Genomic DNA, 25,774 nt, shown 5'->3' on the forward strand with positions numbered 1-25,774 from the left:
TGGTCTATTGTTGTTATATAATATCTCACTATACTATTTAGCGCATTTACCAGTATTGCTTATCCGCTTGTACTGTACCCTCTTGTGCAGCCGCTACCCATGCCCTGCCACCATTTAGCCTCTGCCTGCCCCACTTAGAAAATCGAATTTAGGCCTTGGAATTTGTTGAACTGCTACCTATTATGCCCTGTCACCATTTAACCTCTGCCTGCCCCACTTAGAAAATCGAATTTAGGCATTGTATTTTGTTGAACTGCTACCTATTATGCCTTGCCACCATTTAGCCTCTGCCTGCCCCACTTAGAAAATCGAATTTAGGCCTTGGAATTTGTTGAACTGCTACCTATTATGCCCTGTCACCATTTAACCTCTGCCTGCCCCACTTAGAAAATCGAATTTAGGCATTGTATTTTGTTGAACTGCTACCTATTATGCCTTGCCACCATTTAGCCTCTGCCTGCCCCACTTAGAAAATCGAATTTAGGCATTGTATTTTGTTGAACTGCCACCTATTATGCCCTGCTTCTGAACTACCTAGCACTAGTCGCACGATCCCCCTGTCATTTCTGTCACATACCAGCAGCACACACCAGCTGCCCACACACACACAGCCACTCTCCACGATCATGATGCCCAGGAATGCACCTCCCAATCACAGCATAGTTTCACTCTCCCTGCCACACTCCCTGCCACACTCCCTGCCACACTCCCTGCCACACTCCGCTCAGCCAGCCTAAAAGCCATCCTTATAGCCCTCACTATAATGGCCTCTACGCCTCCCCACATATTCCCAGCACACCTCACCTAGCTCCCGGCACTAAATGCACATGCCGCAGCACCAGACTACAACATCACACAGTCTCGGCCACCTAGCCTAGCCACCAAACTCCGCAATCTCACAAATTGATCACTTCCTAGGTATTTACTCTGCTCATCCACACCCATCACAACTAGAAACACCAGATTAGGCACCCGTACTGCACCACTACCCCATGCTGAGATAAGCATAGGCACTGCCCCTCTCCCCCCACCACCCCAACATGCCTCTTCACTACTTCACATTAAGCTCCTCACTACCACACACCACAACAAGCACACTTCACCCCATACTAGTACAAACAAAAACATCAAAGGCACACAACACCCACCTCTTAAATGTGCACTACTGAACGTACGCTCCCTACCTGCACATGCCCTCGAGATAAATGATCTACTATCCACACTTAATCTGGACTTACTTTGCATCACCGAAACCTGGCTCAATGATGCCTCCTGCCCAGCCATCGCACTAGCCCTACCCACAGGCTACACCATCCTTAGGCAAGATAGATGTGATAAGATTGGAGGGGGAGTCGCCCTTATCCACAAAGACTCACTATCCATCAGATTAGCAGACCATAGTACATGGGGTGGTAATGCTGATATCCTATCGACCAAGCTTACGCTCTCCCCCATTAATCTAATCAACATCCACATCCTATACAGACCTCCCGGACTCCCAGCTGACTTCCAAGAGCACCTCTCCCATCGACTCAGCAACAACATTAAAAAGTCCTCCAAAATCCTTCTACTAGGAGACTTAAATTTAGGATACAATGATCCTAAGGATAAATCCGCCGCAACCCTAGCTAAAGAACTCGCAGACTTAGGTTTCTCCCAAAGAGTCCTCACCCCTACTCACTCCAAAGGCCGCACCCTTGACTGGGTCATGGATCACAACTGTGCATCCAACATTACCTCAAACACCACCCTTCCATGGACGGACCACACATGCATCAAATTACTCATCCCCACCAACCCTAAACCTAAGACTCTCACCCACGCACCACCTGCCACAATAAGAAGTTCTAAAAAACTCAGACAACTTGCGTCCCCACCTTAAAGGCCCCTGCCTAGCACCACCTTTCTCTCAGGACCCAAATATACTATCAGCTATCTTCAATGATACTCTCGCCAATGCCATAAACTCTATAGCCCCACTTGAAAGTAAGAAGGAAAAAAAATCATTTCATTGCAACTCTTGGTTCTCGGAAGAACTCCAAACCCTCTGAGCTCAAAAGCGCCAGTCGCTTAAAAACTGGCAAACGGATCCGAGTGATCTAAATAAGAGCCTCTTCAAACAAATAGCCCTCCAATATAAAAAAGCCATTTTAGCAGCAGAATCCAACTCCTTCAATGATAGGATCTCAAAGGCCAACTCCCAAGCTAAAGAACTATTCTGTGAATTAGTCACTCCTCCGGCTACCACTGACGAGATAACTGAAGACAAAGCCTGGTGTGCCAGCATTCAGTCCGCCATGCTCAACAAAATAAAACTCCTCCAGAACAAAATCCAAAACCACTACAAAGCCCTCCCAAACCAAAAAACCAACCGTCCTACACAAGACAAGCGTAGTAATCTCAACCACGCTCAATTCTCCTTCAGAGACGTCACTGAACCTGAGGTCCTTAATCTCATCAAAAACCTCAAACCATCCCTCTGCAAAGCAGACATTTGCCCTCCCAAAATCATCAAGGAATGCGCCAATGACCTAGCACCCCTGATTACTGCCTTCATTAACGCATCTTTCCAAACAGGAACTGTCCCAAACAATCTCAAGGAAGCCTGGGTGCGGCCACTTCTAAAAAAGGCCACACTTGACCCAGCGCAACCCAACAACTACAGACCGATAACGACCGTCCCGTTCCTCCTAAATATCCTGGACAAAGCAGCTCACATCCAGATCCAATCATACATAGAAGCTAACTCCATACTAGGCAAAAGACAATCTGGCTTCTGTGCCTGGCATGGAACAGAATCCGCCTTATTAAACCTAAAAAATCAAATCTCACAGATCATGGTCAAAGGCAAACCTGCCTTGCTCCTCCTCCTTGATCTATCAGATGCTTTTGACCTGGTAGATCACCAAACACTCACCTCCCACCTCACCCATGCAGCCCATTTCTCTAATCAAGCAGCATCCTGGATCACTTCCTTCCTTGAAGGAAGAGCCATGAACGTCTACTCCGACACAGCTAACGCAGATCCTACCACTATAGACTGCGGTGTCCCCCCAAGGATCTTGTACAGCCCCCACCCTCTATAACCTCTTCACAAAACCCCTCTTGACATACTTGACTCAATGGGTGTTGCATATACAAACTATGCAGATGACACTCAAGTACTTTTACCCCTATCTGGACTCTATCACCAAGACGCCACGGCCCTTCACAACATCTATGCCAATATCCAAGCTTGGATGGCAATCAATGGCCTCTGTCTTAACGGGGAGAAGACTGAAATTCTCATCCTGGGCCAGACAAACACATTATCGAAACTAAGCCCCCAATACAACAACTTCAACATAGACAACTCAATCATCTCCGTATCATCCTCTGTCAAGACTCTAGCTGTTCACATAGATTTCAACCGATGAACAAACAAGTCAGCGCCATAGCCTCTGCATAAGCGTTCAGCACCAAACTCATCAATGCCATTAAACCCTACTTATCCACCCCCAACCGCTTGGCCATAGCTAGAGCAACTATAGGAGCCAAACTCGATTATTGCAACACCCTTCTAGCTGGCACCTCCGCCAAAAACATTCACAGACTGCAAACCACACAAAACAATGCCCTCAGAGCCGCCATGAGCATCCCTAGAAGAGACCATATATCCCACCCCAGACGTGAAGCACGGTGGCTCCAGGTCAAAGACCGTATTACTCTGAAAATCCTCACCATCACTCACAGGTGCATCAACAAAACCGCTCCAGCATACCTATCTGAAGCAATATCAAGAACCACATCCACTCGCCCCACCAGAGCTCAGTACACCAACCAGCTACACATACCACGCATAAAGAGAGCCACAGCGGGAGGTCTAGGCTTCTCCTATATTGCACCGAAACTCTGGAACTCACTCCCTGCCACCCTTAGAGCTGAAACTTCCATCTCTGTCTTCCGCAACAACCTCAAGGCCACTCTCCTCAACTAGCAAGTGGAGGACTACCTCCTCCACTTCTGCCATCTATATTGTAATATAACACAAATGTAATATAACTATATTGTAGCCTGTATATATACAGCTAATGACTATGTAACTATAGTGCAACCTGTATATATATTGCTAATGACCATGTAACTAAGTAACTAAGCTTTGTACTGTAACAAGTGCCACGATGTCCTCGGGCTGTTGTGCGCTATATAAATACGAATAAAACAAACAAAACACCACGGATTCATCCAATGTGTTCAAATTTTTTTCCTCACTAACAGCTGGCTCTTCCAGGATTAGAATAGCAGCCGATAGGTCCTCTTCTACCCTTTTTTTGATGCAAATATTGCAATTGCCTATTTTGGTTTTATTTTTTGTGTTTTCTAATATCTGACCACACGTTTTAAGTAGAATCTTCATGGCGAATTGCATAGAGGCCATAGTAGTCTGCAACTCCATCAATTCTGTATTGCATACATGTGCCTCTTCACTGTTCACAGTAATATTTGTGTCAGTTGCTCCAGTCATACTAATGGCTAGATTGGGAGATGCCGAGAGTCGAGCTGTCGGAGGAGGCATGTTGGAATAGATTTCTTCGTTTATTTCTTCTGCATTACATAAGGGACTAGGGCTTTGCACATGGGCCGGAGTCATGGCCTTTTGCATTTTTAAACAGAGATCTAACAAAGAGTTGTTATCTAGATCTCCAAATGAGGTATCATCCTGGAGATTTGACACATCCTGCTCCGGTATCTCCATCGTCCCTGATTCGCCATTTTCCTCTACTTCTTCTAAGACAGTGGAATTAGTTGTAGGCTGCGTATTAGTTGGCAAAAAAAGAAGTTAACACTCCCTTTTGTATTGGCTCCTTTGTTTTAGCTTTTTGTATCCGCAGGTTATATTTACATTGTGTTTTGTTTTTGTTAGATGACATCTTAAATAATCAGAGTTATACCACTGATGTACAATAGCCGGGGTCAAAGGAAAATCCTGCAGTCTCCTGGTCAAAATTGATATATTTGCTGCAATCTGTTCTTTACAAGCACACAAATTTGTTGCTCTCTGCAGTAAGTGCTGCCAAAAATAAAGGGTTCCCTATTAATAAACAATGCGTTGCATACGAGTAGAAAACCCAGCAATAATGGAGATTCAGAGTCTCCATGTGCTCCTCACTTACCGCTATTGCGGTCATCTGTATCAGGCATACTGCGTCCCGCCATATCGGTCGCCTGCTGGAACCCAGATTTAATTAACCGCCTTGACCTGTTCACAGCAGCAGAGGTCCTCAGTGACAGGGCCCAGATAATATCTTTACACCTGCCGCCGTACCAAGCTTAAAGCCAAGCGTGCCCTCTCAGACGCTCACAAACACAAACAATGGCGTTGGGCGTTGGAAGCAGCGCAGACTAGAGGAAAGGACACAGGAGCCACAGAGTAGACGTGGTAGGAACGCCGATCATAGACAGCAAGTCAAACCGCACTGCAATTCCGTGACAACAAACAGACAAGCAGCCGCTTCACACTCGCTCGAGACTCGCAACTTATCAGCTTCGAGGTTATAGCTGAGTTGCAGTTGATATCTGTAAGCCAGTCAAGGATGTGGCCTTTCACATGTGTAGGGTTATGAATTTTGTGCGAGAAGCCTTATGCAGATATAGTATTATCCAAGGATAGAGCATTTTTGTCTAGTGGATCATTAAGGCCTAGGTTGAAGTCACCCAGTATGATAGTGGGATTTGGGTTTGGCATTGGACGATAACATTTGTGTTAAATCATTCTCAAAAGGTGAGAACCGGCTCTGGAGGTCTGTAGATAAGGTGTATATTCAGTGTGGCAGTGACGGATAGTGACATTTTTACTGAGAGTAGTTCTCCTGATGTGGTATGAGTGATGGGTGTTTCTCTCATGATGGCTACACCTCCACCTTTAGCTGAGGGTCTGTCCATCCTACAGATAGAGTAGTTGTCTGGCAGGGCAAGGGCTGGGCCTGTTGCTGCGTGGAGCCATGATTCTGTAATGCCTCAGTAGTCAATATTATGTGTTGTAATGGTGTCTGTGATATCTAGAGCATGGGCTGGTAGGGATCTGCATTGATGAGTGCACCAGGAATGTTGTGTCTGTTATGCTAACATTGGTTTGGTGGAGATTTTGTTGGTGTGTGCAAATGCGGGCAGTTCTAAACGTTAAGAGTACGTTCCTTCTTATGATGGTGGGGGCATTAGTGGAAGTGATATCTCTCTTAATCTTAGTTCTAGTTGCAAATTTGCTGTTTCTGAGTGTCAGTGTGCAGGGGCGACTGTGGCACGAGCGGTTAGCGTTACTATATGACTTGCCTGAATGTAGTGTTTAACTAAGGAGGCTAAGATATTGGCCAGTTTGTGTGCCATAATTCCCAGGGTGTTGGAGTTCTAGTGTATCTAGACAATAGAGTTACTGGGTGCGCCTTTGGCTGAGATCAATTGGTCATGATCTGTTCAGGCTATGCTGGGGTTTATACAAGTTATACAACACTGGGCTTTTGAGGTGCAGCTGGAGGTGCATCAAGCATGGGGGGGTTTAGTGCAGCACTGATTACAAAAGCGGAGTTCAACTGGGATAGGTGCTATGCAACGTGAGGCAGGTGCAACGATGAATGCAGGTTGCAGATTTTCATGGTATACTAGATCTAGTGTATAATAGAATCATGTTGGTAGCAAGGCACATAACAATTACATTCCGAGTCTGCCTAAAACATGCAAGTTGAGGCACACAGCAGTGTAAGCACCAGGGCGTAGTTGGCACAACATAGGTTGGATTCATGTATGTCGGTTAACCACAATGCTACAGACTTTAGTGTGCAGGGCGGGTGCCGAGGGCATGCGCCACAGATAGGCAAGCAGGTCTAGTATACATAATGAAACACAGTATGAACCGTGGCGGGTGCCGGATGCAATACGGTATAAGCAGAAGATGGTCAGGGTGTAATATTGAAGTTGCATGTTAAAGTTACGCAGTGGTAGCCCCAACCTGTCCTGAGCGCTTCGGTTTAACAGCGGATGTGCGAGGTTTAGAATTATAGTGGCGGGCGTCAGGTGCCAAGAGCCACTGGACTGGAGGTAGTCCAGACTATCACTAGTCGATTTTTCAACATGCATCCAAGGTGACAGTGAAAGGTGGTGCTGCCAAAGTTTGGGAAGTTCCGACGAACAAAGCCACGCGGCAGCAGTCGGGAGTGAAGATAAGGCTGGCATGGGTGACTCGGAGTGGGTGTCGGGGTCGTGGCAATGGCAGGTTTGGAAAGGTCTGTGCAATCAGATGACTGCAGGCGTAGAGAGTCGAAGGAACAATGATGCAGAGGGCGCATATAGTGGGGTAGCGCTACAAAGTGTACGACAATATGCGGAGAGGTTTAGCCTTTGTTGTGGGCCAGCTTGCGCCTACCAGTGCTCCCAATTGGCTAAAATGGGGTGGCACCCAATCAGCTTAAGCGAGCTGCTTCTCGGGGGGCCGGTCTATTTCGAATTCAGGCGGTGGCCATCTTACCACTGAGAATTTAAACGTGCTTGGAGTCAGGTTTCCATGGCAACAGGGAAGCTTTCAGGACTCAACGAGCATAGAATGCCAAAATAAAGGCAACGCAGCACGTGTACTGTACGGCTCCTAATATTCACGGGTTAAATCGGCAAGATGTAGAGCAGAGCAACCAAAGATGGGGTGAAGCCAGGTGTGCTTACCCCGGGTTGGTAAAGTGGCAGGTGGCTGTAGGTGCGCTGCTCCTGCAGCTCACGTTCCGGTACAGCCACAGTAACTGATGCTGGAAGATGGCACTTTGCCTTCTCTGGAGTAGAGAAGTTTTCATAGCATGAAACAGTGCTTCCGGTCTGTTCTCGGCTAAATCTATTTGTTTTTGCATCGCAAAAGATTTTGCAAACAAAATGAATTATTTGTAGGTTGCCAAAGCTAATTTAGCTGCCAAACAGCCAATTTAATCTCTTAATTTGCCCATATTCCCTACACACTGCCTGCCCATGTGCCCGAAACCCTGCATACTGCTGCCCATATGACCCAAATCCTCACACTGTTTGCCTACGTGTTCGAACCCCTACACACTGCGGGCCCATGTGCCCAAAATACCTGCACACTGCCGGCCCATGTGCCACAAATCCCTGCACACTGCCTGCCCATGTGCCCAAAAACCCTGCACACTGCCTGCCCATGTGCCCAAAATCCCTGCACACTGCCTACCCATGTGCCAAAAATCCCTGCATACTGCCTGCCCATGTGCCCAAAATCCCTTCAAACTGCTGGCCGATGTGATCGAACCCCTGCACATTCCTGCCCATGTGCCCCAAACCTCTTCACACTGCCGGCCCATATGCCTGAAACCCCTGCGCACTGCCAATCCATGTGATCCAAACCGAGCACACTGCCTGCCCATTTGCCCCAAATCCCCTCACACTGTTTGCCCATGTGCCCCAAACGCCTCACACTATCTGTCCATGTTCCCCCAACCCACGGACAGTCTATCAGTAAGACCCAGTACCTTCACATTGTCTGCCCATGTGCCCTAAATCCCTCACACTGCCCGTCCATATGCCCCAAGCGTCCCATTCGGTCTGTCCATGCACAATACACGCTCACACTGAGCACGTGCCCCATCGCCCAAGCAGCGCCTGTGCGTGCACCTGAAACCCCTCGCACTGCCTGTCCATGCACAATACACGTTCACACTGAACACTGAGCCTGTCCACGCTCACACTGAACACTAAGCACGTGCCCCATCGCCCAGGCAGCGAATGTGTGTGCACCTGAAACCCCTCAAACTGCCTGTCCATGCACAATACACGTTCGCACTGGGCACGTGCCCCATCGCCCAGGCAGCGAATGTGTGTGCACCTGAAACCCCTCACACTGCCTGTCCATGCACAATACACGTTCGCACTGGGCACATGCCCCATCGCCCAGGCAGCGAATGTGTGTGCACCTGAAACCCCTCACACTGCCTGTCCATGCACAATACACGTTCGCACTGGGCACGTGCCCCATCGCCCAGGCAACGAATGTGTGTGCACCTGAAACCCCTCACACTGCCTGTCCATGCACAATACACGCTCACACTGAACACTGAGCCTGTCCACGCTCACACTGAACACTAAGCACGTGCCCCATCGCCCAGGCAGCGAATGTGTGTGCACCTGAAACCCCTCACACTGCCTGTCCATGCACAATACACGCTCACACTGAGCCTGTCCACGCTCACACTGAACACTAAGCACGTGCCCCATCGCCCAGGCACCGCCTGTGCGTGCACCTGAAACCCCTCACACTGCCTCTCCATGCACAATACACGCTCATACTGAACACTGAGCCTGTCCACGCTCACACTGAACACGTGCCCCATCACCCAGGCACCGCCTGTGCGTGCACCTGAAACCCCTCACACTGCCTGTCCATGCACAATACACGTTCGCACTGGGCACGTGCCCCATCGCCCAGGCAACGAATGTGTGTGCACCTGAAACCCCTCACACTGCCTGTCCATGCACAATACACGCTCACACTGAACGCTGAGCCTGTCCACGCTCACACTGAACACTAAGCACGTGCCCCATCGCCCAGGCAGCGAATGTGTGTGCACCTGAAACCCCTCACACTGCCTGTCCATGCACAATACACGCTCACACTGAACACCGAGCCTGTCCACGCTCACACTGAACACTAAGCACGTGCCCCATCGCCCAGGCACCGCCTGTGCGTGCACGTGAAACCCCTCACACTGCCTGTCCATGCACAATACACGCTCACACTGAACACTGAGCCTGTCCACGCTCACACTGAACACGTGCCCCATCACCCAGGCACCGCCTGTGCGTGCACCTGAAACCCCTCACACTGCCTGTCCATGCACAATACACGCTCACACTGAGCACGTGCCCCACCGCCCGTGCGTGCATCCCTCACACTGCCAGTCCATTACCCGACATCCCTCACTCTGCCAGTCTAAACTGTCCACATCATTCATACCCCTCACACTGCCGGTTCCACGTACTCAAGCACATCTGCACTCGACTGAAGGACGACAGTACTCTCATTGTAGCTATACGGCACCCTGGGTACCTGGCGGCATATGACTTACTGTTTCATTTAAGCAACAGGTTGTGTAAAGCCTCCTGCATTATCCTATGGAGAGGATGTCTGCACCACCGCAGGAATGGATAACGAGAAGGGCAGGGGTTTAACAGACTGGGTTTATCCACATACACGTGCCAGGAAAATGCCACCCTGTGCGCAGACCCGATCCGGATAAATAACACCACAGACACGATCTGGATAAAAAAACACCACTGACACGATCGGGATAAAAAAAAACACCACAGACCGGGTGAGATAAAATAACACCACAGACACAATCCGGATAAATCACACTACAGACCCGATCCGGATAAAGAACACCACAGACCGGGTCCGCATAAAATAACACCACAGACACAGTCCGGATAAATAACACCACAGATCCGGTCCGGATAAAATAACGCCACAGACACGATCCGGATAAATAACACCGCAGTGACACCGTATTTTAAGCAGTCTCTCGGACCACTGACGTGCCCGCCGACCCTGGCACCAAAGCGACCTGCGACAGTGGGTACAACTGCTGCAATAACCTCTCTCATTCACCATCGGGACACAATTGCCACGAGATCATTGTGGTGCTGTCGTTTGAATGGCAATACCAGGTCTATACGCATTGTGCTATATAGGATGTGGCCGCTGATGGAAATGAAATCATAGAATGTCGCTCAGTAGTGTACAAATATTAATGGCAGCCCAGAGCGATGGCTATTAAAAAACCTTCCCTTTCTCCTTTTGTTTTTTTATAAATGTATTTATGTTTGTATTTTTTTAAAAAATGTTTTATTAGTTTTCCACAAATGTTTCTTTTACACATTGGTTGTAAAACATTCTTCCCCCTGACCCCCAACCCCTTTGATGTAGAATGACAGGCACCCCGATGGGTCTCATTTGCAATGTATATGCCCATGATTTTGATATTGTGTGGACAGCATTGCAGTATATACTCCAAATCCGACATACAAGATGGATGTACATTCTGACAGCAATGGGTTGGGGTTTAACTGTACAGTTCATACATGGACAGTATATGTACCGTTTCTCAGTGCTTATGATGACATGTTAAGTCATCGTGTAATGCGTTTCTTGTTAATATTGTACATGTTGTGAAAAGTTCCTTTTTGAACGATGTCACACTATTGATAAATAAAAAAAGAACCACCTCACTCACACTCCGACCAGTACACACCTCCCTCTAGCGCCCGAGCAGTCCAGTCGACGTCTCTTACGCCTTGCTCTATACATTATATATATATATATATAGATATATATATCCCTCTCCTAGATGGCTGGGTAGGTGTGTGAGAGAGTGTCGCCCCCTGCACACTCACCGACTCCTCCTCACATTCACCAGGGCCGGCACTTGGCCTCGCACTCATGCTCCTCCGCTGCCCCCCCATCCCCCCCCCCCCCCACACAGGCTGACCCTCTTTCTCCCCTGAGGAAAGAGGGCCCTCCTCTGAGACTCTCCAGCGCTGGCATCTCCCATCGCAGAGCCCAGTAGCTGCCGGTAGTCGGGCTCGGATTGCAGATGCCAGCCAGGCCGTGCCGTGGCAAGGGAGATGGTGCAGTGACACTGGCTGACTGTGCCCGCGCCCAATTGTATCCGTCCATAGAGCGTCTTGGAAAGGGGTGCTGGCAGCCCTTTAGCGACCTGCAATTACTGCAGGTCGTTAAAGGGCTGCTGCCAGTAGCGCAATGACTCCTTTGTTCTTAGTCCCGTTCAGAGTGCTCTGCTCTTTGCATAGGTTTAGGCGTTTGGCAATGATGGGTGGGACCTTTCCACCCGAAAGACCCCTCGCAGATTGTTGCCTAGACAAGAGCAGTCCCATAAGTGCCCACTGCCCACACACATGCAAACTTCAGCCATGATGCCTGTGACTGGCATACAGTACAGAAAAAGGCACTGCTTTGCATTAGTTGGCAAATGCTCTTAACACCCTACACAACAGCACTCTGGAAGTGTGTGGCAGAGCGTAATACTGATCCAGTGACTTCTAAACTGTTTTCTCTCATTCTAAAAGTGATTAAATCAAGTAAGGGTGTAACGCTTTTCCAGGCTTGTATTATTTTGTATTCTGGGAAATCTAGTTTTCCGGTCAGCATGTGGATTATGAAGCTAAAACAATATTCTTTTGACTGAATAGGTATTATCTAAGATTTACATATTATAAGGTTGGCTTTATTTGAGATGTGACAGTTTACTTGCAAAATACACATTTGTCAAGTTTCCCGCGGCCACGAGTGAGGTCACCCAGTCCTGCCGCCCCATCACCCCCTTCCGGGATTCTAGAACTTGCAGGTTTTCTTACCCATTTGACATTTAGGCAAAAAACAACAAGTCAGCGAATTCAGAGCATAAACGGGACTGGGTGGCTTTCTCGCCCACGGCCATGGGAAACCTGAGGGCGCTGCTCCATGAGACAGTATTATTTTCTAGGTCTCGAAATCCAAAATGTGAATATTTAGAACACGTGGAGTTTAGAAGGCATATGTTAAAGTGCCTGAACTGTAAAGTGTTAAAATCCTGCTTCACTGTTTAGCCAGAGTGGGTGATCCTGGGCAAATAATGCAATCCCTTGTCGTTTAGAGGCCTGGCCTCAGCAGAGCCATCATTAACTTTCTTCCCATTTTGCTGGCAGTCATCAAAGTGGCATGGGCCCTCCAGGGGACTGCCCCACAGGAGAATGCGTGAAACTCTTTGCTATGCCCTGTTATGCTAAGTTATTCAATCTTGTTTAGGACATACACACACTTGCTGTTTTTATGGGGGATTGGGGAAAGAGAGAGAGAGATGGGGAAATAGAAATGCACACAAGAAAGTACCCTTATACTCAGTGTGCCACATATCAACACGCACGCAGCAATGGCAGCCATTGGGCTCATGCACCTACTGCTGATATGTATGTAAACTGCTGGCCACGGGGACCAATTCCCTCATTCCGAGGTCAGGCTGGTGTGATGTCACTTTGTGTGATGTCATCATATGCAAATTAAAGGGTCCTGCACTTCATTTGCTGCACTTTGCCTCACAATTCCCGTGGCCGGCCCAGATTAGCATCCTTTTCTACAAACACTGACCAGGCTACAGAAATCTCTTACACCCATACTGACCAGTCCATGTAAGCCTCTACCATACAGCAACCAGTCCACATTGCCCTCATAAACGACCATGCTAGATCACTATATCTAATACACTGTCAATAGCAGCCTCTCACTCACCAGACAGCACACAATCTCTCATACACTACTAGCCTATAGAACACTCGTATTCGCAGGCCATTCCATAGAACTCCCCCTATACACAGACTGACCAGAGGGTATCAGCCTCTATCATACAAATAGTCCCTATAGCCCTCATGCACTACAGCCTATAGAACACTCGTATTCGCAGGCCATTCCATAGAACTCCCCCTATACACAGACTGACCAGAGGGTATCAGCCTCTATCATACAAATAGTCCCTATAGCCCTCATGCACTACCAGCCTATAGAACACTGGTATTCGCAGGCCATTCCATAGAACTCCCCCTATACACAGACTGACCAGAGGGTATCAGCCTCTATCATACAAATAGTCCCCATAGCCCTCATGCACTACCAGCCTATAGAACACTGGTATTCGCAGGCCATTCCATAGAACTCCCCCTATACACAGACTGACCAGAGGGTATCAGCCTCTATCATACAAATAGTCCCTATAGCCCTCATGCACTACAGCCTATAGAACACACGTATTCACAGGCCATTCCATAGAACTCCCCCTATACACAGACTGACCAGAGGGTATCAGCCTCTATCATACAAATAGTCACTATAGCCCTCATACTACCAGCCTATAGAACACTCATATTCACAGGCCATTCTATAGAACTCCCCTTATAACGCCTCTATCATACAACCCCCCCCCTATAGCCCTCATACACTACCAGCCTATAGAACACTCATATTCACAGGCCATTCTATAGAACTCCCTTTATACACATACTGACCAAAGGGTATCAGCCTCTATCATACAAACAGTCCCTATAGCCCTCATGCACTACCAGCCTATAGAACACTCATATTCACAGGCCATTCCATAGAACTCCTGACCAGAGGGTATCAGCCTCTATCATACAAATAGTCCCTATAGCCCTCATGCACTACCAGCCTATAGAACACTCATATTCACAGGCCATTCTATAGAACTCCCCCTATACACAGACTGACCAGAGGGTATCAACCTCTATCATACAAATAGTCCCTATAGCCCTCATGCACTACCAGCCTATAGAACACTCATATTCACAGGCCATTCCATAGAACTCCCCCTATACACAGACTGACCAGAGGGTATCAGCCTCTATCATACAAATAGTCCCTATAGCCCTCATGCACTACCAGCCTATAGAACACTCATATTCACAGGCCATTCTATAGAACTCCCCCTATACACAGACTGACCAGAGGGTATCAACCTCTATCATACAAATAGTCCCTATAGCCCTCATGCACTACCAGCCTATAGAACACTCATATTCACAGGCCATTCCATAGAACTCCCCCTATACACAGACTGACCAGAGGGTATCAGCCTCTATCATACAAATAGTCACTATAGCCCTCATACTACCAGCCTATAGAACACTCATATTCACAGGCCATTCTATAGAACTCCCCTTATAACACACTGACCAGAGGGTATCAGCCTCTATCATACAAACACCCCATATAGCCCTCATAGACTACCAGCCTATAGAACACTCATATTCACAGGCCATTCTATAGAACTCCCCTTATACACAAAATACTCCCTATAGCCCTCATGCACTACCAGCCTATAGAACACTCATATTCACAGGCCATTCTATAGAACTCCCCTTATTTTTTTTTTTATTTTTTTTATTAAGCATATAGAGTAAATAAATACAAACTTTTGCTTATTTCGCTCACTTACAAGGCCAAACCATATCTTGAAGTCTTCTTTATATTTCTATCGCAATTCCTCCCATACTTGTCACTTTTTAATTGTTTATTCAAGTCCTCTTTGGTTTGGCCTAAGTGTAGACATATATCAAAGGTTATGCTTTTTCCTTCGTCATGAGATCCTTTTCTATTTCACTGTGTAATTCCGGTTTGTTTTCCAATTTGACCATCATCGTTTGGAGAAAAATTCCAAGAGCTCTCGTGGTCTTCTGATTAGGGTTAACGTACAAGGTTTCCCACCATAAATCAGCATCCACCCCGCACGTCGGAGTTAATGCTGGGTGTAGGAATGAATCTCTTGCTAATCTTAGTTCAGGACAAAACATTATTAAGTGTTTTAGAGATTCCACTTCCTTCTCACAGAGCCGGCACATGTTATCACTTACTGTGCCGTATTTCTTCAAATTTGTTTTTGTTCTTAGGATATTTAATCTAAATCGTAAGATTAGATCCCGATGAATAGGATTCCCACTCTTTTTCAGATAGGTAGATAGAGTTTTTGGTACTGATCTGAGATTGTTTGAAAGAGTGTGAGATTTGGAATTGGCGCGAGCAGTTTCTGTTTTATCCCAGTCAGCACACAGTAACGCAATCTTCACCCTTTTAGGGTTATTGCATAGTGTGTCCTCAGACATATTTAAGTTCTGTAAGAGATCTTTACATTTTTCTTTCCAACTAGCCAGTGGCCAGAATTGCGCTTTTATGTTTTCGTCCTTTAAGATTTCATATTGAGGTGGACAGTCTTTGATCAGTGTCTTTCTGAATGTTAATAGGGCTTTCCATATAATTGAGGCCTGCAAGGAGTACAAGCCCAGTTCATGTCGTATTATAATCATTGGGACACATTGAGGTAGTCTCATTAGTCTTCTCCAAAATGTAGCTTCTACCTTACCCCAAAATTCTGATGGTATTCTGAGTGCTGTGTCTCCGGCATAGGCAACAGACGGAATAACTTTTGTGTTATAAAAGTCAACTGTTGGTTGGATCGAAAACTTTCCGAATTTTTGTTTCAATATAAGCGCTTGTGCCGTTAGTTGACTCATTTTACGCATTATATGCTCTATCCACGGTCGGTCATTCCAGTCTGCACTTATTATTGCTCCCAGATATTTTGCGCTCGTTGTTATTGGAATAACTTTATTCCCAACATACCATTTGAAAGACTTTTTCTCTCTGGCTCTTGATGTTTTCATTATTAGGATTTCAGATTTTTCAGGATTTATTTCTTGGTTATTTTCTTTGACGTATGTTTCTAGGGCTTCCAGTTTTTTCTGCAAACCGATTGGGGTCTTATCTATGATGATCAAATCATCTGCGTACAACAGATGGCCCACTGCTGAGGTGCCTATTTTAGGCGAACAGCCTCTCGGTATGACAAGCCTGTCCTTTATCTCCAGAATGTAAAAGTTGTAAAGGATCGCTGCCATAGGGCACCCTTGCTTTAGGCCTCTTGTTGTCGGGATCGGTTTGGTTAGGTTACCTTTTTGGTTTAACCTTACTTGGATACATGTGTCAGTATGCATGGCTTTAATAGCAGCCACGAGATCTTCAGGACATCCCCTTTGCTTTAGCTTTTTCCACAGGATTTGTCTATCCACTTTATCAAAGGCGGCAGCCATGTCTATGCACGCCAGGTAAAGTTTCTGTTTTTCGCAGATGATTTTAGCCTTTAATAGGTTAAGTATGAGCAGATTTAGCCCGCAGTCAACTTTTTCAACGAACCCTGTCTGCCGATGGTCGTAGTTTCTTGAGTCTATGATCCATTCCTTTAATCTCTTTAAGAGGATACCTGCGAATATTTTGCCTATTACGTCCAACAAAGATATTGGACGATAGTTCTCAGGCTTGCATCTATCTCCCTTTTTGTGAATGGGAATAATAATCGCTTTAGTCCAAGATTCCGGTATTTGTTTAGTTTTGATGATTCGTTCAAACAGTACGTAGCACATGTCGGCCCACACTTCAGGTGATTGTTTTAATATGGCGTTTGTTAGACCATCGGGCCCAGGTGCCCGCGAACTGCTTGCCTTGTTGATTAGTACAATGATTTCCGATTTCTCGAATGGAATGATCCACGGAGTCTGGTCCGTAATTATTTGCGTCTCTTCTAGCATCTCTTGGCTATACGCTTTTTGGAAATATTGGATCCATTTTCCTTCGTGAATCGGGTTTATCTGTTCTATTCCTTGTGGTGCACTTGTTTGATTCATTAGGGCCCACATGAATTTAGCGTTTTTATTGGCGGTAGCTGACAGCATCTCTTCAGAGTCTCTTTGAAACAATAAGGCCCTGTGAGATTTGGCCCAATTCCGGTAGGCTTTTTTTAACGTTGCCCTTTCTTCACATGCCCTCTCGGTGTTCAGTTTGTTTAGAGCTCTTATCTTTTTTGCTAGCTTTGATTTTCTTTCGGCCAGTTCAGAGTTATATTTATGCAGTCGAGGAATTTTTCGCTGTATCTTGTGGCCCGATTTTACTCTGAAAGTGGAAAGACATGTTTCGTATTCAACTCCCGTGTTGGTTGTTAGTTTCCAGCGTTCTATGGTTTTTTTGAGCTTCGATGTCATATTTGGTGCTATTCGTAATCTGTTAAGGCCATTGTTCGTTTCGACCTTGTAAGGCCAGTTTTTTTGGTAGGCCGATGCACTTTCCTGTGGTTTGATTGTAGATACACACGTAAGGAGAAGTATTTTGTGGTCGCTTTTGCTTGTTGGAATTATATTCAGCGAAGAGATTGTTTTGAACGTTTCTCTATCCACAAAGAAATAGTCAAGGGTTGCGTTTTGATTATTTGAAGCCCATGTGATTGCTCCTTGTCGGTCGCCGTTCACATTTCCATTTACCTGCAGGAGGTCTCGACTATTCATCTCCGCTAACCATCTTTTCATACGCGTTGCTCTCTGTTGTGAGACTCCTCTTTGTTCAACATGAGACTTCTTTATACAGTCTATATTGAGATCACCACAAATGATTAGTGTGGGTTTCTCAAATTCGGCTCTCAGTTCGTCAATGTGTTGAAGCACAGTTCCTAGGAACTTCTCACCGTCCTTGGCTTTAGGATTCCAGTAAAGATTAATAATAATTTGATAGTGCTTCTTGGATTGATGAAAACCTCCATTATACTCTTGAATTATGGTTATTTGTATAAGTGGTGAGGGAGTCATAACCCGTAGTATATTTCCTTTGTATTCGTTTTTTATCACTGTCAACAGTCCTGCGGAAGGTCTCCCTTTCCGACCTTTATATCCTTTGTTAAGCAAACATGTGGACCCCCCCATGACTGGGGGTTCTAGAAGCCAGCATTCTTGGATACAGATAATGTCTGACGATTGTAATTCCTTATTCAGATGATCTAGCAGATGTCGATGCCCACGAGTATTCCATGACACTATTCGCAGGTTATTTGAGGCGTCTCCGCAGTCGATCTACAGGTTGTTTTTTGTGGATAATGTTCCAGCGAGCCAGTTCCAAGGTTTAGTTGTGTCGATTTTTGTCACAAGAGCTGCTTCGCTACCAGCTAAAGGGCACAACGCCTTGCATCCTACGTTTCCCTTTATTCTCATTCTGAGAGCGGTGGGTCCTCGCAAAATTGTTGGAGAGAACCTTATTGGTTTTGCATTCAAATCATCTGTTGTCAAGGCGGCCCTTGATGGAGAGTGGCTCGGGGACCGTGGCAAATTATGCAACTGATTTAATCCTTGGTCTTGGTTTTTAGATTCAACCGATTTGATGTCAAAGCCAAGGGATCTGAGTGCATCGGCAGCTAACCAAATAAGATTCATGATTGCTTTTGAAAACAGATGGAGGCAAATTCGATCGGTTTCGTCTTCTTTAGGAAAAGCCACTATCTTGATGTCTTTAGGCTCAATGACTCGTAGTTGTGGTACGTTATGCAAAAGTCTCATAAGATTTGATCTATTTAAGATCAGACCATCTCTAGCTTTCAACACTCGTTCTACTATGATTATATGGCCTTTCTCCTCCTTTTTAGCTCGCTTTTCCATGGACGCGTTCCGCACGAGTCGATCAGATTGTTTTTTTGTTTCATTCCTTATGGTTTCTCGTCGAGGCAGATCTTTCTTTTTCTGATTCTCTTGATTTGAATGGTCCAACATAGCATCCAATAATTGTTTTTGTCTCATTTCGTTTATGCTTTTGCGTTCCAGCAAATCTCTTTTTTCCTGTAAAGTTTTGAATGTTGGTGATTGGGTCTCGCTGTGGTTTAGTACCACGTTCTCGTCGTCCTGTTGGTCGGCGTTCACTAGGTCTTCTTGACTGGCCGAGTCTACAGATCTGTCGCTCTCGTGGACCGAGAGTTGCAGGAGGGCATCTATGTCTTCGCTGGTGTTTGATTCGTCTTCCTCTGTATCTACAGTTATTGGTTTTGGAACGAATTCTCGATTTTTATAGTTTTGGCATTTTTGGGAGCCGTTTATTTGAAAACTTCTTTCGGCATTATGCGGCAAGGTTCCAATCGGTTTCAAATTACGAATGAAGTAACGGGTTCCTTCTGCCGAGGTGTGTTTTGGCAGTGGAAGATTTTTTAACTTCTTAGCTGTTTTCCCCAAAGCAATTTCCTTTTTTTTGGAGAATTTCACAGCAGTTTGTTTGGGTTGGCCACCCGTTTCCTTTTCCTTTGTTGCTAGTGAATTTTCTGTGGAAAATAAAGGAAATAGGGCTTTATTTTTATCTACCTTAGGACAGTTGTCAACATGGCCTGTCAATGGATTTATTATCAAATCCTGTGTGTCCGATTGTGCAGCAGGACCAGTTGCTGGGGCATTCACGGGTCTTTCTTTACAGCTGGTGTTTTGTTGTCCCATTGATGACTCCGGCCTCACTAGTTCTGGATGACTGTCAATAACCGCTGTTTTATCTGACATATTATCACTTTCGTTCGTGCAACTCCATGCGTTTTCTGTGGACGTATATTTTTCCATAGTTTGGCCTTGATACCTGAGTATATCCGGTTTCATCATTGTTATTGTATCACTGAAACAGTGGAGAAACGCCTTCTTGTCTTCTCTGGCATCTTTCATCAGATCGATGAGAGTTTTGAAAATGACATGTTCTGTTTCTTCCTCTCTTGCTCTCTTTTCTTTAATAGTCGTAATATACGATTCTATGTATATTAATTTGGATTGAATTAGAGCCAAAAGAGTTGATTGATCCTTGTAGTTTTCATAAAGTACTTCATATAATTTGAGGAACGGTGCCATGGTTATTGTCATCATAGATCCCACTGCAGCTTGCATGTTAGCGCAGGCTTCTGCATTGGCTTTTAATATTGCTGGTGCAATTTTGTCGTAGGCAATCTCTGCCTGGCTGCGCTTTGAAGACGCTTTAGCAGGCGGAATCTCGTGTTCGTCATCTGTACTTTCAATTGTGGTTGGCTCGATGTCACTGTCCTTTCTTTTCATTTGTCTTGCTTGTTTCTGCAAACTGCTATTTGCTGTAGCTGAGAACAGCAATTCATTGTAGAACTCTTTCATTTGACTTGGCTGCGTCAATACAGATTTAGATTTTATTTCTGGGGCTGTTTTGAAGTTAGCTGGAGTTATTACTTCTTCTCCCAAGCCTCGTTTCGATCTATTTGGGTGAGGGGTTGAGGTTTTTGTTGGGCTGGTAAGCACCGCCAGGGCCTCAGCTTCTGTAATTGAAATGTTTGATGTTTGTCCATTTTGAGCGTCTTGTGGCTTCGAGGAACAGTCTTGGCTGGGGACTGGACTAGCTACAGTTTGCGGTAGCTCTATGCAAGCAGGATTGCATGGACTGTGATTCTCTGAAGGAAGACTCCTCCGGTCTCCATCTTTTGCTAATGTCTGGTTCGTTACGCTTGCAACTGGTTCTCCGGTTCCAGACGCTTGGAGTAATTCTTGATCAGTAACTTCTAGTGCAGTTGTCATTGAACATTGTTCTCCGTTGATACCGGAGGCTACTTTTGTTGCTGTTCCGAGGTCTTTTTTATTAAAGTGCCATCTAATTGATTTTATGTCCGTGAGAGAATTTGCTCTTGCTTTACTCTTTTGGGTAAAATTTTGAGTATGGCTTTTATTTGCTCTGAGTAAGTCCTTTTTTGCGGCTGGTGGGCTTGTTGATTTAGTGCTTTTGCACATGGTTGATTTTGCTGGTTGCTTTAAACTGCAGTTTTGATTTTGTCCTTTTAGAATCGGGGGCTCTTCAAAGGTCAGGGGGGCGTGGACTTTTTGAGAGAGAGCCAGACTTTGCTTTTTAGTGGGAAAACGGGGGTTCGGGGAAAGTTCATTGTCGTTCCAGAGGTCTCCCATGGCATCCACATATGCAGGAGAGGTTGGGCTTTCACATAGCTCTTCAGTTCCTTTATTTAGCTGTGTTTGTGGAAGCGTAAAAAAGGCTTCTTCACGGGGAGCGCAGAAAACAAATTTTCCCACGCTCTCTGTCTCTTCGACTCCTACGGAGTTTTGAATCCCATCCTCTTCCGTTTGCGACACTGTTGGGGCCGTACCTCCGGACCGCGGGTCAGTAGGTGTATCGTCCAAACACACAGCCCTTCTAGCCACACCCACACCCTCTCTCCCCACCACACCGCCACCTCCGGTGATCGGGGGGCGGTCATTCGACCTTCCTGTCTGAGCGCACACAGCTACCCTAGAACCAAGGGTCTTGGGGACGTACTCCCCACAAACCCCCGGCAGGGGAGGCCCGCTCACCGGCTCCAGAAAACCCCCCGGCACACCGGCCACACTCCCAGAGACACCTCCACCCGCCCCCCGCAGCGAGCGGCCGGAGCAGTGGGCCAGCGAAGCCACTCCAGACTCAACGAGCCGCACGACAGCCGCAGGGGAGGGGAGGCACCCCGTTAGGGAGGAGGCCTTAAAGTTTTTCGAGACTGGGGAACAGATTGTTTGACACGTACCTTTTGGTCCATTGACCGCAGTTTCCATATTTGGAAAAACCGCCAGCCGCAGGGCACCTGTTTCTGACAGGCCAGCTGCGGGGGCGGAGATAATATCCACTGGCTCTCTGTTGTGTTCAACACTGGCGCATTGGGGTCCATTGCATATTGGCATGCCGAAGCCGTTGACAAGTTCATTCCGAGTGTTGTTTTTGTCCATCTGCGTTTCATCAGAAGGCACAGGGTAAGGCGCCTCATCTACTTCATACAAGGCGTCGGTCATTTTTGAGCGGCTCCGTGTATGAGGTGCTTGTTTCTTTGGGTGGTTTAACGCTGTTTGTCTTATGTCCATGTCGCCTTCTGCGCCCTCTCTGCGAACACTCTGCTAACACTCCGCGGACGCTCCGCGTCTAGAGTGAGCTTATGTTCAGGCACCACCTCCAGGCACCACCTCCAGGCAGTGGAAAGAGAAAAGATACTCAGGTCCAGCAGGGTAGCTTCCAGGCACAGGCACCAAACACTCTGCTAACACTCCCCTTATACACATTCTAACCAGAGGGTATCAGCCTCTCTCATACAAATAGTCCCTATAGCCCTCATACACTACCAGTGTATGTTATGTTATGTTGGTTTATACCGTGCACCGATACCGCCCCCCCCCCCCCCCCAAGAGCAGTCTCCCGGTGCTCACGTGGCTCTGCAAGAAAGAGGACGGGGTTGGTTAGTGGGTGATGAATTCGAGGATAGGTCCAGAACCAGGAGAAACTGGCATCTGTGTGTGTTGGCTTGCAGATGGTAGGTTGTGTGCACTGGGTTGTTGTATCTGTACGGGTAAGGTCCAATGCCAGGGCTGTTTTCTGTGTGGCTGTGTCTGTGTGTTTTATGTGTAGATTGGCAGGTGTTAAACTGGCTTGCTGTGTCTGTACGGGTAAGGTCCAGTGTCTGGGTTTGTTTGTTCCAAGTGTGTGCTGCTTGTGTTGGGTGTGTGTTCGGGAATAGGTTGGCTAGCCCAGTGGGCTTGCATAGTGTTTGGGTGGTGTGTTTGAGGAGGTAAAAGCAGTGTATCACCAACTTTCATAAACCAACCAGTCCATAGAACCCTCATATTCACTGACCATTCTATAGAACCCCCTTATACACACTGACTGTTCCATGTAAGCCTCTAGCACACAAGAACCAGTCAATATTGCCCTAATTAATGACCAGTCTATATCACTCTCCCTCATACCCTGACCAGTCAGTAGCACCATTTCATACACCACGAGCACACCACCTCACATTCACTGGCAATGCTACTGAACCCCCTTAGACACACCTGAGCAGCCCGTACCATGCTATCATGCAACAGTCCATATTGCCTCCATGTCTGCACCTGCTAGTCCATGTTGCCACCCTACACCGAGCAGTCTATAACAGCCACTCCTACAAACACAGAGAACCAGATCTCTTCTTTCTCACCCTGCCCAGTCCCTACAAAAGCAAAGCACTCCCCATTAATCGCGGCTCAACCCCAGTTCATTATTTTATTTGGTTTACATAAAACCTTTACAAAAGAAAAAAATCCAATGCATCCTTAAATACCGCAGTACATCAAATAGAATTCAAACAAATAAGACAAAGAACATTAAACCAACAATAAAACAGCAGACAAAAAAAGTTAATCATAGCCACAAACTTTTTTCTCTGATCAACTTTGGTAATATATTAGCGATTTTGTTACATAGTTTTGTGAAAGGTTTCACTTTGTAACCCAAAACACAATGTACAAATAAAAAACATAGCCACAAACCTATACCCAGAAGAGCAAGTGCGAATAAGCCCCGCCCACAGAACATTTCTATGGCGGGCACGCCCCTTCCACGAAGCCACGCCCACAGACAGCAAAGCCCATTGAGCGAGGTGCCCTGGCCCCGCCCACCAGACACAAAAGCCCCGCCCACTCACGTTAGCCCCACCCACGGTACCTGGGCACGCAGCTGGGCGAGGAGCGGTCTATTTCCCAGGTGGCGAAGAGGTTCATGGGCAGGGGCACAGGCGCGGGGGCGCTGGTGCAGCCCGGGCTGGGCTCCCCTGATCCCGCCGCCGCTGCCGCCATGCCCGCCGGCACCATCGTGAAAGCGTCTGAAGAGGGCGCCGGCGTCCACCTGACAGGGCTTGCGTCTCGCGCTGACAGCGGCAGTAGCAGCAGCTCGCGGTGTACTGCTCTAGCCCCGCCCACATACACCGTGGCCAGCCAATCACGGGGCCCGCGTCCCGGCCGTGCTCATCCTATGGGGAGTTAAGCCACTGCGGATCAGAGGTAAATGAGGGGTGGGGGAGGGCTCATCCCTTGAGACCCGTTATCTGCCAGTGATTGGACCGCCTCCCACACTTAGCCCCACCCATTGCTGGAGTCTGCCAATTGTCCGGGGGCGCGGTGCGCTGGCCAGCCACGCCCATAAGGGGAGATGGATTCTGTCAGATTCACAGCCTGAGGCCACAGAGCTGTCAAATGCGAAGCACGCGCGCAGAGTGGCACGTGCAGACTTCACCCAGAGGCGGGTCTAGTGAATCATAGAAATAGGACCGGGCAGACCCCTGTCAAACGCCATGTTGGGTAGTCCCACCCAAGGCCAGGCTCTCACCCATGTCAAGCATAGAACTGCTACTCAAAGGGGCACATGCAATCATGGATCATACATAAGTTGAATAACCCCTTTATGCTGTGTGCTTAACTAACACACCATAGGGGGTGTTTCAGAGCCTCAAAACATTTTTGAACATCTCTCTGCATGTTCTATTACTACACATTATGGTGACCTCTGTCATCACCTTCTCATTCAGAAACATTGTATTTACTTTATTTTGGTGTTTAAAGCGTGGACCTAACTCGAGAGCAGCAGAGTGCTGTACAGAGTGTGGGTAGCCAGCGTTTGGACTAGCATCTTTTAATAGTAGCAAATTACTGTCAGTTGGGGTCTGTGCTTCAGTATGTGTGTCCATTCGAATAAGTCCATGGTCAGGTGTTTTTGAAAAAGCGATGTTGACAGGCGAAATTGAACAATTATGGAGCCATTCAGAACCCACACTGCAATCGAGTACCAGGGGATGGGGCCATTCCGAACCCACACTGCAATCGAGTACCAGAGGATGAGTGGTGACAAGAAAAGGATTGTTGGTCCTTTCCGTGTGAACGAGTTGTGATTAAAGTCGGTTGATCGAGTTGAGGAGCGTGTGCCACCAGATATGTGGAGTTTAGCCGCCAGTTACGCCGTTGTGCTGCTTGTGACTGCTTTGTAAATAATACATGCAGTCTTGAACAGTAGCCAGGCCTGGAGAGGAAGCCACTGTAGCTCATGTAGGACGGTGGGTGATTCGGTCAAATTTCCGGGCACCCGTAATAAGACATGCTGCAGCCTGGTGCACTGGTTTTAGGGGAGCCAAGTGAGCAGCTAGAAGCCACGTCAGGGGGGCATTTCCCCACTCAAAATGCAAGACTGCAAGGGCCTGCACAACGGTCCCAAAAGTATGCAGCGGGATGAAGGGTTTGCTTTTGCGAATTGTGGAGAATGGGGGCTGGGTTGTTTGGGCCTTCTTGGCTATATGTTTCTGGAAGGATATAATGAGTCTCATTTCTGGGCTATCAACTTCTCCTTAAATCAGTCCTCCGAACAGATTTGCATTCTTAATGCTGACATAAGGTTTTTATTGTTTTTTCTTCTTTAACTTCACTTAGCCGACACGTGTTTCGACCGCCGGTCGTTTTCAAGGCTTTACAATATACAGTTAATTTACAAAATATAAACATACAAAACCAATAGCTTCATCATTTTCCATTTCATCATTTTAGAACTGAAAAATGGTGATTA

The 25,774-nt window shown here is 46.9% G+C and overlaps 1 protein-coding gene across 2 annotated transcripts in view; it reads right to left on the bottom strand.

Annotated features, from left to right (window-relative positions):
• The window catches only part of LOC138468364 (phosphofurin acidic cluster sorting protein 2-like), a 1,643,699-nt gene extending 1,619,389 nt beyond the window's left edge, over window positions 1-24,310 (bottom strand). Inside the window, exon 1 of one of the 2 annotated variants that reach the window (XM_069608896.1) lies at window positions 23,891-24,310. In XM_069608896.1, coding sequence (XP_069464997.1) covers window positions 23,891-24,036 — 146 coding nt within the window. In that variant the 5' untranslated portion in view covers window positions 24,037-24,310. The remainder of the gene's footprint in view (window positions 1-23,890) is intronic. The other variant, XM_069608897.1, reaches the window with a different exon arrangement.
• Window positions 24,311-25,774: the final 1,464 nt, after the last annotated feature.

This window comes from Ambystoma mexicanum, chromosome 4q (genome assembly GCF_040938575.1).
Source record: "Ambystoma mexicanum isolate Mex_15411 chromosome 4q, UKY_AmexF1_1, whole genome shotgun sequence".
Lineage (NCBI taxonomy): Eukaryota > Metazoa > Chordata > Amphibia > Caudata > Ambystomatidae > Ambystoma > Ambystoma mexicanum.